The following is a 17,507-nucleotide window of genomic DNA, read 5'->3' as shown; positions in this document are numbered from 1 at the left end:
CTAGGAGAGTAATCCAATCGCACAAACCAAGCAACAAGAGAACACAATGGATTTAATGTGGAAAAACCCTTTCAGGAAAAAAAAAAAACCATGGCCCAAAGCGACAGATGATCATTATGAAAGCAGAAATTACAAAGGAAAAGATCTTACCCGATTCGAGCAACCTCGAATCTCACCCTTGCTATACCATTGAAACCCCTTGGACGAATTAGAAACCCTAGCTATCCCTCCCAATCTTGATTACACCCCAATATATAGCCTCTAGGAGAATCCCAGTCAAAATCGGAAACAAATCTTACAAATATGCAACTTTGCGTAAATCTACACGGAAACGTTCGATAGCATCGAACAGTCTTTAGTGTCATCAAAACTAATCCTTCAATAGCATCGAAGCCACATCGATGTTATCGAAACGACACCTCAATTGTCCAAAGACAAAATATGATTTTTTGAAAATTGTCAATTGCATCAGGCTATGTTGGATGGCATCGAACCTATCCTTCGATGATATTGAAAAACATCCTGATAGTCCAATGACCAACTAGAGAAAATTCAAAAAATCTCGATGGGATCAGACACTATTCGATACTATCGAAGGTGACATCGAACAGTCTGTCGATGACATCGACATGTCCTGTATCTGACTTAATTTAAGACATCAAATACAACACAGTCCACCTTTGATTACCACTTTTAAGATGAAGGGCAGTGAGATAGAGGTGTTGACTCGATATAAAACTACTTCTGATCAAATATAATTAGGTTCTCTCAATTCAATAAAATAATGCATTATGTAAGTATAATATGTCAAAATTATAACCACGAGTGTTCCAATCCAAACGCCTTTTATTAGCTAATGCATTATGTTATAATATATTAACTTTATAATCTATAACTAGGTGTATGATGAGCTATTCAAACAGGGCCTGTATGTTGGACCGAGAAGACATGCCCTTGATCCCGAGCCACAACATAAGTGAGATAAACTCTTACCTAATTTGAAAATCTGAATTCAGTAGATCAACCGTCTCTCTTATCTCCTATGGATTTACAGACTTTCTTCTTAAATTTATTGTGTAATGGGAGATGAAATTGGCAGTAACCAGGATCACATTATCCTGAAATAGATCATGGTCTGTGGTGCTTCCCAATCGTACTTGATGGAATTGATGTTTGGATGGCACGGAATGTGGAACCTGTATAGAACCACCTTATGATTTCCCACTTTTCTACCTCCAAACAAGATGCGTAAAAGCACAAGGTGGTACAATTCTTAATCTCAACCATGCAATGAATCATGTCCACCTCAGAAACCAGAACAATCGGGTAAACCCTTAAGTTTGTTAGATTTCATGGAACATGGACCACTAGACGATCAGCGTTTCATCATTTTCCATTCATTCATTTTCGATAAAGATTCACCATCGAAATTAGTAACTTTGAAAGCAATGTACTTAATAACTCATCTTATTTCATTCCAGTAACTTACATAGTCATAATAAACGGATACCATACACTATCTTATATTGATTCTTAACGGTCATGAAGACTAGTTCTCAAGCCATGGAACCAGTCCCAAATGACTTATTGAAAGATCAAATATTCATCACACAGTTTTACTAAGGACACACTTCTATACTAACCATAATCGGTTGTAGCATGCCATTGCTTTAATCGGTACAGCAACGGTAGAGAATGTATTTCTCCATGGGGCGTTTGCACTCAGCACAGACCACTTTCTCTGGAATTTTCCCAGTTGTCCCAGGGAGGATAAGGCGCACGCAATGCTCAGGAGTATGGTATGGAATAAGTGCATTTGTGAGCGCTGGAATGAATCCTTCCAGTTCAATGTTTGCCTTCCATGTATCGATCTGGGTCAAGCAGTCGAGGATAGTCTTCCCATGAGACTTCACAATTTCCGTCGATCCTTTGCTTATCACTGCCCAGCCGTGATCACTACCATCATACGTAAGCATCATCATGACCTCTTGCATTATATTGTCGTTCTCAATTGTCCGGCCATGTAGCATCTTGGAATGCCACATGCTCTCTAGGCGGCTCCAGAAGAACCATATCAACGTTAGGTCACGCCAAGTGCTACTCAACTTCTCATTGTCGATGGTTGCGATAATTTTCCGCACTCGTTCCTTAGGGTTACTCTTTCCCACATAAACCATCTCTATGGGGATTTGAGTTACATGGATCACGTTTTTCACTGCAGCTGTGAATCGCCTAATCCACTCGATGTCTTCTCCTCCATACAGGCAAATGTACCTTCCTTCCCTCACCTATCAGAGAAAATATTAACATATGATCAATACATCAAGCAATTACTGATTTTATGTATGTATGTGCATGAGGTGGTGTATCGAATGGATGCGGAAGACATGCAATAGGAGCAATGAGTCATACCCATTGAAGTATCACAGGATCGATCTCATCTGCTAGGAGCTCGAGCCTCCAAATCTCATCCTTCCAAAGGGTTTCCTCCCTCAAAGAAGTGAAAGGGAAGGCCAGGCTTCCCCATATCCACATCATGTGAAGTGCATTGGGGCACACCACCCTCCCTTGGGCATCCAAAACTACCAACATTGGCTTCTTCTCAAAATGCCACACGTCCTTGATGAACCTGATAACTGCAGGCTCTAGCACAGATGGGTGATGCACTGAGTACCATGGCATTGATGATGCCAAATGAATGAACAGGTCATTCTTCACATCAGTCCACTCAATCGACTTGTCAATGACTGGTAGCCAGACGATTTCATATTGCCTCTCCAACTTCCCGTGATGGGTGTCATTGTAGATTTGAGTCAGAATCATAAGCTCATCGTGGCTGACGTCGAGATCCGAAATGAATAGTATCACTATCTTCCTTCTCAGTACTTCCACGCTAACCTGAGTTTGAGAACCAAGAGAATAACTATCAAGGTAGCAGTAAAGACATGTCCGATTGGGTGAAATAGAATTTATCTGAATATGATTAGAAATTCATAATCTGATGTGTATGGGTCGAGGTGTTCTGAACTATGTAGTATAAATAGCATTGTCAGAGATTTTCATATTAATATCCTTTGTTTTAAATGTCCCTTTCACCAAAACAAACTGAAACTATACCTCAAAACTTTATTGTTTGATGAAATGAAACCCTTTCGCGTAAAGAAACGAGTTCATTTTGAAATGTTGATAGTGCCAATGCTTGGGAAAAAAAAAAAGAATTACAAAGAAACTAATGGCCGTCTTTACTGAAAGATGGAAATATACACTAAAACACAATGCGTCATACTTACAAAACGCCCCAGTTGTTCAACAGCTGCAGTTTAGAAAATAATGGAAATTGTCTCAAGAACAATGGCTGTGATTTAATGGATACTTTTTGTGACATCACACAACTGACTACCATGTTACATTTTTAAAACCTTGGAGAAGTATGGAATGTTTCATCATCGGAAAAAAGAAGAAGAAGAAGAGTTGCCAGCAGAGAAAAGCTTAATTACAAGCCATGTCGAGTAGAAATAGGAAGTGTAAACAATAAGTTCAAATGATTAGAGAGCAGCCCTTTTTTCTTTTTTTTCTTCTAAAACATCGATCTTCTTAATCATAGAAACAGAGGAGAAACAGAGCAGTAAGTAAGAAACTTAGCAATGGCATTTGGTGCGAACCCTTTTCTTGGTGGCACCGTCAACAAGAGGCATATCATCCTTGGAGTGAAGCAAGGCTCTGAGAATTTTCATGTTGTCAATGTGGATCATTTCGAAGAGGCGTATGAGATTCTGATAAGCTTCGATGTGCCTCTTCTCATCTGTAGACATTAGCATCAATCACATTTGTCAATGCATATGGCTAGGAAGTGCTTATGAGCAGCACTCAAAACAATGCCCTGATGACTAGGATTGCTTGTGCAGTCGAATTTTTAAACAAGCAAACCATCTATGGAGACGACCAACTAAATGGACAATCCGCAATCACTGCCTTACTTGTCATCCCTGTCTAAATTTCTAAGTCTCCTTTTGCTTATCGAACCTATCACCTGAATTACCCATCCCAAAATTTCCACCACGCATACAGCTTTCCGTAGTGATCTGAACCTTTCAAGAGGTGGATGTCCGAAAGGGGATGGGCCAAACCAAAGGTAAAATACCATTTGGAAGGTCCTAACAACATAATCAGTGGCCTACTAAAGGATGATTAAAAGAAAACTTTCCAATGATCAACATTCAGTAATCATAATAAAGTGGGGCCCACCACTTGAACATATCTGATAATGGTCCGGACCTATTAAAAAAAAAAAAAATCATTACTCCATACCTATGTGTTGATGGCACAGTTCCAATTGCTTCCTCAGGTGCCCATGTATGTTGCCGACCTTGTGAGCCAAGCTCGAAAGTTCCCAAGCCTCTGTCGTGGAGCTGATGTGCCTGAAATCAACCTTACAAACTCGTGACCTTTTCCACTTCATTAATTAAAGAACATGCTCTCTGGAAACGTCATTTATTACTGATTACCGATAGGTTTGGATAATTGATTTGATTTATCAATCAAAGCAAATCAGTAGTAAGATTCAATTGTCAGATTCAAATTACTAGTGTAGGGCTTACTGACTTTGTCTTGAATTGAGTTGGGTAGACAGAACTGGAATCAAATTAGGAGTTGTGGAAAGATGTGATAGAAAGAAATATCTCAGAAGAACTTGCAATGCCATGATAATGATCATATGAAAGACCTATCCTTGGAAGATTATGGGCAGCACATCAACTTACTCGTGACCCAAGCCTATGAGGCCAATGATCTGTGAGGCGCAAGCCACAATGCTTCGGATGGCCCAATAAACTGCAGTGGGGATATGGGCCATGGCTATGGTCATTGCAGGAGTGTCTGATGAAATATATTCTGTTGGGAGCTCCTTCAATTCGATTATACACTTGGTCACATCTAGCATTGCATTGATGAGGGCGTGGATTGCGTCAAAACGAGGCTTCAGAGCATCAGTGTTCTCTAGTATGTCAGGCAACTGCTTGAGGAGGGCCACAGATTTCGCGAGAGGATTGACGCTATACAGCTGTGCAGTGAGCCAGAACTCCCCATAGCTGACGGCGAAGGCAGCTAAGGTCAAAACCACCTTTGCATCCCATGAATAGCTTGAGAGTGAGTTAAGCAATGTCAATGTCGTCGCGTGTGCGTCTCCACCACCAGAGCACTTGCATGTTATCTGGCATAATACAGTAGAAATAGATGCATTCATTAGCTCTAGCGTTGATGGTAGAACCGGAAAGAGATACATGTATTATGGATTGTTACTTTACCTCACATGCAATCCTATGAATTGTGTACGCAAGTGCTTCAAGCATGCCAATGAGGGAAGAATGGTTGGTTTTCTCTTCCACGAGCTCAACATGTGCTGGTTGGGCCTGCATTGAGATTCAAGGTGTGTATGGTTAGCTCGAGCTTCCTCAATAAATTCATATGCAATGCAAGGCATGTGCATTAGTTATATCATTAAATCTAGCAGTGGTAAATGGAAGTGACAATATCAGTAACTGTAGCTGCTGCTAAGGGAACTTTCTCAGTATGCAATGCAATATATAGCTGCTGTCACTGTTAGTGGTAGCCATGCTGTGGATTCAGGCATCTCATGTCTATACCGGAATGAATGTTTGTACGTGTCTCAGAGTTTGGTATGCATATATTTCATTCGGGATACGACTAATACTTTCGGAGTCATAGTCTTCAAAACAGGTAGGTTAACCAGTGACTCAGCCAAGTTGATCTGGCCCGATTACTGACCAAGTCACTGGGTTGAGAAAACCCGGCCTGCCCTGGCTAGTGTGAGACTCAGGACTGGTTTAGTGAGTCTATTCGGTATCCGGTTAACTATGCCGAATCAAAACGAGTCAGCCAAGTCTGATTAAGGCGCCATTTCATAACTTTAAGAGAAGATAATAAAAAATAAAAAATAAAAAGAAAAAGAGTTCAAAAAAATCAAAAAATAATGAGGCCATTCCCATTTCCCCTTTCAGATCATTCTCTCCAGGGTTTTCAATTTTTATTTTTTATCTTTCCATTTCCAATCTTTCCCTAAAGAAGTTCATTCTCCCAAAGAATAAGGTCTCTTGTCTCACCATGCACCTCTACCCGACCATCAATAATTAGAAGACCAAGTAGAAGAACGGAGAATTTACTTTTTGTTCCCTGATTTTACATGAATTTTAAAAATTTATCTCAGCTTATTTAATATTCATTTTATTTTGCTTTTTTTACTTTTGACCCTGACAAGAAGAAAAGAAGCGGGGAGGAAAATGTAAACTAATATTTATGCGTGCCTTTGATTGCACCAACTTTCATGATATTTTGGTTAAATTAGACTGCTTAATCATGAAATTTCATGATATTTTGTGCAACCAAACGCAACCTATATGTGTATGTATTTTGTAATATAATATTATATTTTTGACCCGCTAGATCGAGTCAAGACTTGGCTGGTCGACCCAACTCGGACTAACCAAGTCCTGGTCAGGTCCTGTTTGCAAACTACCTTCTGGAAAATTATTTACGTGTACGTTGTTCCACAATTGTAAGCTTAAACTAGATAGTCAGCTGTACATTGCCCTTGAATGCCGTGGCTTGTCTGACCAATCGACCATCCTGGATTTCGTTTCAAAATGATCTGCATTGTGGGCCTACTTTTGGGACAGACGGGCCTCGTAGCCATAATATATGAGAATCAAATCTGGCCATTAAGGTGTTTGTGGTCATTCGTCAAACACAGACAAAAGGCACATATATTACATTACATATTAGGATTAGGCAGGCAGTATTAAAACCTGCATTTTCTATACAAAACCAATTGTCTTATATTTGTCAATATCATGCAAAGGAATCCAGATCCTCTGTGATCATCATAAACAGAAAATTCTTGTTTGTTACATCACATATTACATTTAACGCAGCAATGTTGTCAATGTTAGTGATGATGTGGACCAATCATGGTGTAGAAAAATATGAAATTCTTTGCGGCTAGCAGAGGATCTGGATTCCATGCAAAATAATATAATACGTTGTACCAAAATTAGAAAAAATGGAATATCTATCAAAGTGGAAGAAGTCGTCACATATATTATGGATTCATAATAGTGAAAATGATATTATAAAGAGTATATGAATATGACAAGAAATATGGAAACGGATAGTGTCATGTTTAATAAAAGTATAATCCGGTTGCTCCAGCCTTCTGCCGAAAAAAGCAAAGGAAAAAGAAAAAGAAAAAGAGAAGAACAGTATCAAGTAATTTTCTCTGTCCAAAGTGGGTTTTGCTACAAAAGTTGTTCTTGTTGTCTTATTAGTAGTAGTAATTGCATTATCATGAATCGGTCGGGATACCAGTGGTAGTAGTAATGGGCTGTAGTAGGAGCAGCCGCAATAGCACCACTAACACTAGTAGTAGTAGGAACAGTCATTGTTGTGGTTTTCAACATGGCTGTTTCAATCTAGTGGTAGTAATCACAGATTCAAGCTAGTGGGTGGAATTGGGAATCGCCCAAGTCAATCTGACTGGGTTATTGGCTTGGTTAATGAGCTGGGAAATCTAGGAATAGCCTGATCTGTGTGCAACATGGGCTTAATTTCTCAAGTTAACTCAGGACTCATTGAGGCATCTTGGTTTCAAAAAGTTGATAGAGTCGACTGAAGAAGGAAGAAGAGGAAGCGGGGGAAGAGAGAGGGAGTGAAAAGATGAAAGAGGGAAGGGAATAAAGAATAGGAACAAGATGGAAGGAAGAAGAGGAGGTGGAGGAAGATGAAAGAGGCAAGCGACTCAAGTTGCTGGTGTCAGCCTTCTCAAATGAACCGTCCCTCTCTTGGAACATGTGGTACTGGATGACTAGGATCAATACTCTCAGTCTTAGTATCGAACTACGTTTTGCAGACACCCCCAGAGAGGCTAACTCCCTTGTTGATGAACTGGCTCATTTGGGAAGTACAGGTCAAGTGGATCGGTATTTCCATGCGCCGGAAGACCTTCCCCAAAGATTCGGGGTCTTTTATTCTTAGACAGAACGTGACTGGCAGCCTGCGAATAGGCTAATTATTGCTGCCCTTTTGCGCTTTTGTCGAATTTCTTTTCTTTAGGGTCCTTGCGCTCCCTTGTCTCTCACTATAGGCGGGCCCAAATCACGGGGCTCGCCTGAATCATAGGCTGTAAAAAGATTTTGTTCAATATATTTAATATCCTTTGATTATATATATATATATATATATATATATATATGAATTACATAAGTAGCAAGAGGAAAAAGAATTAGAGAAGAAAGAAGAGAAATAAGTATGATGAAAGACAACAACAAAGAAAAGAATAAAATGAATCATAAAATTTTACATATTTTGTTATTTATCTTACAAAAAAAAAATTAAAGTTAATAAAAAAATATATTTTCTGACCCTCGTGGTCAACTCAACTCAGCGTATCAACTCAACCGAGTGAATTACAGGGTTGAACGCTGACTCATGGTTTGAAAACCACACGATGGCGATAGTAATAGTAGCAGCATCAAAAAGAGGAAGAGCTACTGAATGGACACTGATATTACACAAAACAACAATTCCCCACGATGTTGTGCCTAATTTTAACAAAGCAACGGAAACTGCAGTAACAGTGGTTGTTAAAAGTAATGTTGTAACTGTAGTGAACTCCAGTTGCAGTACAATAACACCAAAGATATTAGTGATTGTGGCGGCAACTTTAGTAGCTGTAACATTAAGAACAAAGATGCATGGTTATATGGCTCCCAAGTGAAAGAAAGATGATTATGATGACGAAAATACAGATGATACTAAAATAATAATAATAATAATAATAATAATAACAGTAAAGAAGCAAGAAACGTGAAAGTCATCTTACAACTACAATAGTAGGGGTGGCACGCTTCAAGATGTCCTCAACAACATGCATGATGGCTCTGACGTCTACGTCGCGGCCGTCAGGTGCATGCGTGGCTTGGATCTGCTTCGTGACCGCATTGTCGTCCGAAGACGAAAATAAGTGGCGCTCGCCCTTGATGAGCTGCAGCTTCTGTGACGCCATGGTCTGCAAGGAATTAGGAGAAGGAAACGAAACGGAAACCCAAGAAAGCAAGGGAAGGTTTGGGGTGGTAAAACCGTTGCATGCCGAGGTGCATATATAGGCAAAGTAAAAGCCTAAAAGGAATCGACTCAATTCCTTACTTCCATTGGGGGTTTATGCTTGTTGTTTTGAGGTAAGGTGGGGCTCAACTGCATTTTCTTTATCTTGTGAAAGTTGTCCTCGAGATTCCTGGACGCGGATTGTGTTGTGAGTAGCTCACCGTGGTGAGTAAACTCTGTGGGGCGTACCATGATGTACATGTCAATATCCATGCCATTCATCCGTTTCTTCAGTTCATGTTAGTGCATGAACCCAAAATTGAAGTATATCCAAATCTAAAGTCGACCACACAACAGAAAAAAGTAGTGATAATGACCTCCACCGTTGAAACCTTCCTATAGCCTATAGTTATGTTTATTTGTCATCTTACCTGTTCATAAGTTTACACACATATGGATGAAGGGAAAACATAAATATCAGCTTGATCCAGAACTTGTGTGACCCCCAATAAGTTTTCAACTATAAGCATCCAATTCTCATTGTTTCCAGTGGTGTAGTCCACTGGAGCTTTGGATATGCTTCAATTTTCGTCTCATGCACTAAAATGAACGGGAAAAACGGATGAACGGGGTGGATGTAAGACTCAAATCAATGTGGGCCCCACACAGTTTACTCCAGCGTGGTGAGCTACTAACTACACAACCAGCGTCCGGCATTCCTGGCTCGAGCATCGTACACACGTACATCCAGCGTCCGAAATTACTGGCTCGAGCATCGTACATACTTACAACCAGCGTCCGAGATTCCTGGCTCGAGCATCGTACACACGTACATGAGTACGTATAAAGATCTTTGTACAGAGATTTTGGCTGGAGTGCCTGATGACTCCTTATGCCTTTGGCTGTGGCGTGGATGCGGAAACATGGCAAAAGTAGGAAAAGAACGTGAGCATGTGCCTACATTACAGGTGTTGGTTTTACTGGGGATGAATAATGACCAACGTCAGACTTGAAGTGAATTAGACACTCGTTTATTTTATTTTTTTATATATATTTTTACATACTCCATACACCCACATGCGGACGCGGTCATGGGATCTCACCATCAAGGGGTACTCGAATCCTTTACCCGTGTTGAAACTTTTGTGAGGCTGCCACCTGAGCAGGAGTAAGTACCCACTCTTTTGTTTGACACCATAAAATTACACGGCCTGCCAAAAAAAAAAAAGAAGAAGAAGACAATTTTAGTTTGACCAATCCAACCATCAGGAGAAGGCAACTCCATTCAAAGATTCACAGTAACAATGGTTTAAAAAAAAATAAAAAATCACTCAACTCAACTGGATAACCATTTGGATCGGGTCAACGCAAAGGCTTTACCTGACTCACCAAGACTCGATAAAGCAAGTATTAAAACATAAAAAGCTAAGCAGGAGTAATGTTATTCTATCGTTATTTAGGAATGTCTTCCTAAGACGTCATGGTCCAATTCCTGATCTTTTATGTTTTATTTTATTTTATTTATTTATTTGTTTATTTTAAATATTATAAGAAATCTTCATGTAGTGACTCATATTGCGAGACTATTTTATATATATATATATATATATATATATATATATATATATATATATATATATATATTCTTTTTTTTTTTTTTTTTTTTTTTGACACTTGTCAACTGGACGTGAATTGCTGTAGGCAGGTTCATCTCGTTACAGTTCATTAGGTGGGCCATTCATGTAAGGTCCTCGCGACCTCGCGTGGATGGTTTATCTCTCAAAAATTTTATCTTCCTTTTTTTTCCCTGGGCATTAAGTGACGTTGGAATCGCACCACAAACTAACTCGGCTATGATTTGCGTTGAGTCTGCTACTTCTAGAGCTGTTGTGATGGTATCTGAGTAGACCTAATCAACACATCACCCTGTCAGGTGTCAGACAGAGGTAGATCCTCTGCTTTAACATGCTATGGCTTTATAAAATAAGCGTATTCTACACCACTCGCTAGTGGGGCCCACCATGATCTTTCCGTGGCATCCAACCCATCCAAAGTGGTCTCCCAACCATGAAAGTATTTTCAATTGTGTTGCCTGATGATTATATAAGAACGATTTTTTTTTTTATTTTTTATTTTTAAGTAATAATACCATCATTATTGTCGAGATCAGTTGATTAGCAGATTAGAGGGTATGAAAAACATGGTGGGGCACCCTAGGAAAAATCTACAACCATCCACAAGCCTTATAATTAAGTAGTGGCCACCGTGATCGTCAGATCCGCTTGATTTTTTAAGCATCCCCCGTGATAAGGTAAAGCCTCATGGACAGATTGGATGCCACGGAAGCATCATGCTGGACCTATAAAAGTGGTTGCGGACGATCCAGCCTGTAAAGGAACTCCCGAGTTATGCGACACAACCGGTTTCTCTACGAGGTATGAGAAAAAAACGGAGACGGATTGTCTACTCCCCCTGACACCGGCGGCCCAGTGGCTGGTGGTCGGTGCTCTGTGGGCCCGCCATGTTGTTTTTGTTTCATCCATTTTTACAGATCATTTTATGGATTAATATTAAAATGGCTGCCATATAAATCTCAGGTGGACTACACGGAAAACAATAATGATTGGATATCCACCGTTAAAATTCTCCTAAGGCCCACTGTACTGTTCATTTAACATCCAATCTGTTGATTAGGTCATAATGACCCAGATGAAGGGAAACAAATAAACATCAGCTTGATCCAAAACTTTTATGGCCCCCAAAAAGGTTTTTAATGGTCGGCGTTCATTCAACACTGTTTCCTGTAATGTGGTCCACTTGAGATTTTTATATACCTCAATTTTTCTCTCATAACATAAAATGATCTATAAAAATAGATGGACAGCATGGATGAAACACATACATCATGGTGGGGTCCACAGAGCACCGATCACCAGCTATTGGCTGGTGGCAGAGGGAGTAGCCAATCCGTTTCCCCAAAAAACACTTATTGCAAGCTGTGTGGGCTCACTTTGTATGTTTGCAAGACATTCACTTTTCGAACGGGGATTGCATATTGGCACAGACAGTCTGGACGGTGCTCTCTGGGCTTGATCACGATGCATGTGTTTAATCCACACCATCTATCCACTTTTCAAGCTCATTTTAGGTCATGATCCCAAAATAAGGCGGATCCAAATATCAGGTGGACCATATTACAGGAAACAATGGTGATTGAATGCTTACCATTAAAATCTTCTTAGTTTTTTGATCAAGTTGATATTTGTGTTTTCTGTCTCTGCAAACTAATCATGAAGTTGGATGACGAAAAATTATTACAGTGGGCTCTAGAAAGTTTTAATGATGGGTGTTCAATCACAGCTGTCCATTCATTTTGCCATATTATTTGAGGGTACAAGCCTAAAAATGAGACAGATCCAATGATCAAGTGGACCACACTACTGGAAGCAGCAGTGATAATGACACCCACCGTTCAAATCATTCTAGAGTTCACGGTGATGGTTATTCGCCACCAACCTGTCCCCTGCCACCAAATCCGTCCAGGCGGGATCAGGACGCAATTAGCGACCTTTGGATCAGCTGAGTTTTAGACTGTAGGGTGAAATTTAAATGGATGCTGTAAACCGCATTTTTCTTAAATTATAGACTGTTGTCAAGCAAAAGTGTCAGAGGAAAATCCCTATTCACTCGATAGTGAATAGAAATAAGAAAATAGCGATTTTGGTTATTTCACTGGAAGATAAGACGGAACAAAATAAACTTTAGCATTGTTTGGTAAAATCAAGATTCATGAGAAATTCTGCAACAAAAAACGCAACATGCTGATTAGGCCAAGCATTAAAGGGGCATAAAGTAACTGTTTTGTGCAACAGATTACCATATGAAGCCAGCTAGTGCATTCCTTAGAGGACGCGGATTGCCTGTGACATCCAGTTCACGGGAAGTTCCTGCGGGAGCTAGGTGGGCCCATGGTCATGTTTGTAAGAAATCCACCCGGTCCACTACGTGAAAAATGAAAAAAAAGGACGGATTTAGAGACGGTTCTGGACCGTCTCTAAAATTGCTTGGTTTAAAGACACTTTAGAGACAGCTGTAAACCGTCTTTAAAATTTTAGACGGCCCCTGACCGTCCTAATTTTGTCCTAAAAATTTGAACGTCCACGAATCATTTGATTTGAGACGGTCGTTGACCGTCTTATATGGGTCATCTGAGACGGTCATTGGCCGTCCGCATTAGAGACGGTCCTTGACCGTCTTACATGCAGTCATACGAGACGGTCATTAGCCGTCTTTTACTTCCAATCTGGGACTGTCAAAGACCGTCTCTATTAGAGACGGTCCTTAGCCATCTTATAGCCCTGGCAAAGGCCATCTCTATTAGAGACGGTCAAGGACCGTCTCTATTAGAGACGGCCATAGACCATCTCTATTAGAGACTGTCAAGGACCGTCTCTAATACTCAATTATGCTACTCAATATAACCATGAATTTCGAAAAAAAAATAGTTAAGAAGCTTAGAAAAATAATTAACAATGTTTAAGAAAATTTTAAATTTTGAAAAAAAAAAACCGTAATTTTATAAAAATCTAGATTTCGATAAAAAAATGATATTTTAAAAAAGAAAATTTAAAAAATTAAACAAAATTGTGAAAATTTTAACAAATTGATAAAAAAATATATTTTTTAAAAAAGAAAAATAAATTTTGTATTTTGACAAGAAAAATTGAAAAGTTATATGATAAAAGTGAGATTAAAAAAATGATATTTTAAAAAAGAAAATTTAAGAAATTAAACAAAATTGTGAAAAAATTGACAAATTGTAAAAAAAATATATTTTTAAAAAAGAAAACTAGATTTTGTATTTTGACAAGAAAAATTGAAAAGTTAGATAACAAAAGTGAGATTTCGATAAAAAAATGATATTTTGAAAAAGAAAATTTTAAAAAATAAACAAAATTGTGAAAAAATTGTCAAATTGTAAAAAAATATATTTAAAAAAAAAGAAAACTAGATTTTGTATTTTGACAAGAAAAATTGAAAAGTTATAAAACAAAAGTGAGATTTTGATGATGTGTTGTATATCCTTGCCGCCCATACGTTTCTCCAACCCATTTTTTGGCCGGGTATAAAAAATTGTGTAGATTTAAATCTTAAGTGGACCACACCACTGGAAAGAATGATAATATAATACCTCGCCATTAAAAATTATAAAGAGCCCATTGTAAGGTTTTAGTAATGTTTATTTGCAATCCAACTTATTGATAATGTAAAGAAGATCTAAATGAAGGTAAACCACAAAGATTAAATTGATCCAAAATTTTTGTGGCCTTTAAAAGGTTTTTAATGGTTATTCATCATATTATTTTGAGTAGTATGGTCCACCTAAGATTATTTAGTTCTTATGATTTAAACTCACATCCTAAAATATGATGGAAAAATATATGGACGGTGTCGATATACAGAAAATATATCAAGGTGGGCCCTACACAGTTAGAGTAACACCCATGAAGGGGTTACCTAAAATAGTGAATTGGTACTATAAGGTCGCCTCATGGGGACTTCCCATGAGGTTAATCTGTGTGTGCCCCACCATGATGTGTGTAGAATATCAACACCATGCATTTGATATGTCCCCTTTAAGTCCAAAAATCAGTCATATACGAAACTCAGGTGGGCCATAGCATCTAAAACTATGTGAAGACATCCCTAAAATATATATAAAGCATTTGGTGGGGCCCACATGAGTTTTGGATGTGTATGAAACTTGGTCTGACTCCTCATCAAGTGGGACACACATAATGAATGGGTTGGATCTGTGAACCACATCTAGGTGGGCCCAATAAATGATTATGAATGTTTTAAAGGGAGGGTAACCCTCTCAACTATAGTATGTGGTGTGGCCCACCCAAGTCATGGATTGACTTTATTTTTAAGCTCGTGGCCTACCATGGAATGGTGCATCTGATTGACGGGATAGATCCAAAGTTCAAGTGGACTCACCATAGAAAAGAGTGGGATAGTGACACCCACTATTGAAACCTTCTTAGGGCACGCCGCGATGTTTATTTGAGATCCAATCTGTTTATAAGTTAATACAAACATAGACGCGGTTGAAACTTGGTCTGATATCCCTCATCCAAGTGGGACACACATAATGAGTGGGTTGGATATGTGAATCACATTCAAGCAGGCCCAATATATGATTATAAATGTTTTAAGGAAACCCTTCTCTACTACATTTAGGTGAGTTACTTATTACTTTTACTAGAGTAAACTTTGTGGGGTCCACTGTTATTTATTTATTTTATCCACTCCATTCATCCATGTTAATAGATAATTTGAGGTCTAAAGAACAAAAAGGAAGCATATCCAAAACTCAAGTGGACCACACCACAGGAAATAGCTAGTGTGATTGAACCTCTACCATTTAAAATTTCTTGGAGGCCATAGAAGTTTTGGATCAAGCTGATGTTTGTGTTTTCTATTCATTCATATATTTATGATATTATGAACAAACTTTAACCATTTTTGGACAATCTGATCAGTCCAGATTGAAAAGTAAATAACTTCAGATGTTTAAATCAAAATTCACTCAAATTGTTGATCAATCTTGTTTGCCTAATATCTCTCTCATATGTAGCATGATCGGGGCAAGTAACTATTCAATTTGATGGTTATCAGTAAAATAGAGTGAATGGACCAGACATGTAAAATGGGTCAAATATTCTGGTCAAAATTGTGACCCAACTTATTGACCTCGTGAGAACCTGTTATTTATTTATTTTATCCACTCTGTTAATCTATGTTAACGGATAATTTTAGGGCGTGATCCGAAAAATGAAGAAAATTAAAATCTCAAGTGGACCACAACACAGGAAACAGTTTGATTGAACATCTACCATTGAAAATTTTTTGGAGGCCAAAGAAGTTTTGGATCAAGCTGATGTTTCTGCTTTCTCTTCATCCATGTCTTTGTGATCATATTAACTGGTTGGATGACAATTAAAAATTACTTTAGACCCTAGGAAGGTTTCAACAATGGAAATCACTATTCCATATTGTTTCCTATGTAATGGTCCAATTGAGCTTTGGATCTACTTCAATTTTGGGATCAACCCTAAAATAAGCATTAAAAAGGTAATATTTTATATATAATTAAAAGGTAATATTTAAATGATTTAAAATATTATATGAAAAAGAATATTGAAAAATTTAGAAATTTTTGTTTGAGAAAAATTTTTAGAACAAAATGATGCTTTTGAAGAAAAAAATCGAAAATTTGAAATTTTTAAGAAAAATTAAAATATGAGAATTTTTTTGAGATTTTGAAAATAAAAATTCAAAATTTGTATTTTAATTTTTTTAAAATATTTTATAATAAAAATGATATTTGGTCAAAAGAGTAAAAAAGTATACATTTTGAACTTTTTTTTATTTTTAAATGGAAATTAAAATTTATCCGTGAAAAAATAAAATTACTAAATTATTAGGGACATCTACTAATTGAACTTTTAATCAACTCTTTTTGGACAATTTAATTAGTTCAGATTGAAGAGTAAATAACTTTAGATCCAATCCATTCATTATGTGTGTCCCACTTGTATGAGGGGTTAGACTAAGTTTCAGCCGCATCCAAAACTCATCTGGGCCCCACCAAGTGTTTTTATATTTTTTAGAATATCTTCACATAGTTTTAGATGGTATGGCCCACATGATTTTCGTTTACGGATGATGGGGTCCACTCGAACTTTGAATCTACCTTATACTTTGGCTCAATCACAAGAAGTTTTTAATGTTGGATATTCAATCACTATTGTTCTCATGCAGTGTGGACCACCTGAGATTTATATCCCTTTAATTTTTGAAATGCTCCAAGCCCTAGTGTTTTCTCATCATGTGATCCATCCAAGATTTATTTCAGGATTGTTTTTTGGGATTGATGACAAAATGATGTATAGAAATGGATGGACGGTGTGGATGTATCAAATCGATCATGGTGGGGCCCATAGAGCTATACAAAGTCCAAAGTTGTATTTAACGTTTTTGGTTTTTGTTTTCACTATGAGTTCTGTATTTAATGTAAAATAGTGGTGACTTGTTTAAAATAATATTGGCTAAGATATAGAGTTATCCAGACCATCTAAATAATCAGTCTAGTTGTAAATGGTAAATATTTATACATTTTATTATATAATACAATTTAACCATCTAGAAACCGGTCCCATGCATGTACGACCGTTAATAGATTTTGTGATATTATTTAGTGGAAAACTCACACCATACGGATTTGAAAATATTATCTTATTTGAAAGAGGATTCCCAAATCCATCGGGCGCCTCTTTTCCCTCTGTTCCTCTTTTCCCTGGTTCATCTTCCATCGGCGAATCCTCCAT

The 17,507-nt window shown here is 37.9% G+C and overlaps 1 protein-coding gene across 1 annotated transcript; it reads right to left on the bottom strand.

Moving 5' to 3' along the window:
* Positions 1-1,451: 1,451 nt before the first annotated feature.
* Positions 1,452-17,507, bottom strand: LOC131238858 (protein SIEVE ELEMENT OCCLUSION B-like). The gene is made up of 8 exons (XM_058236453.1): positions 17,393-17,507; positions 8,894-9,189; positions 5,304-5,408; positions 4,761-5,209; positions 4,309-4,418; positions 3,663-3,802; positions 2,413-2,898; positions 1,452-2,288 (listed from the first exon to the last, which is right to left on the bottom strand). The coding sequence occupies exons 1-8, from the start codon at positions 17,505-17,507 to the stop codon at positions 1,671-1,673; spliced, it is 2,319 nt and encodes a 772-aa protein (XP_058092436.1). The 3' UTR covers positions 1,452-1,670.

This window comes from Magnolia sinica, chromosome 3 (genome assembly GCF_029962835.1).
Source record: "Magnolia sinica isolate HGM2019 chromosome 3, MsV1, whole genome shotgun sequence".
In the NCBI taxonomy this organism is placed as follows: Eukaryota; Viridiplantae; Streptophyta; class Magnoliopsida; order Magnoliales; family Magnoliaceae; genus Magnolia; species Magnolia sinica.
This window is presented reverse-complemented; position numbering and strand designations above follow the sequence as displayed.

Coding starts and splice junctions, on each gene's coding strand:
- LOC131238858 (XM_058236453.1), bottom strand. CDS start 17,507: ATGGAGGATTCGCCGATGGAAGATGAACCAGGGAAAAGAGGAACAGAG. Junction 9,190..17,392: donor AATATTTTCAAATCCGTATG/GTGTGAGTTTTC, acceptor GATTCCTTTTAG/GCTTTTACTTTGCCTATATA. Junction 2,899..3,662: donor ACGGTGCCACCAAGAAAAGG/GTTCGCACCAAA, acceptor TCTCAAACTCAG/GTTAGCGTGGAAGTACTGAG.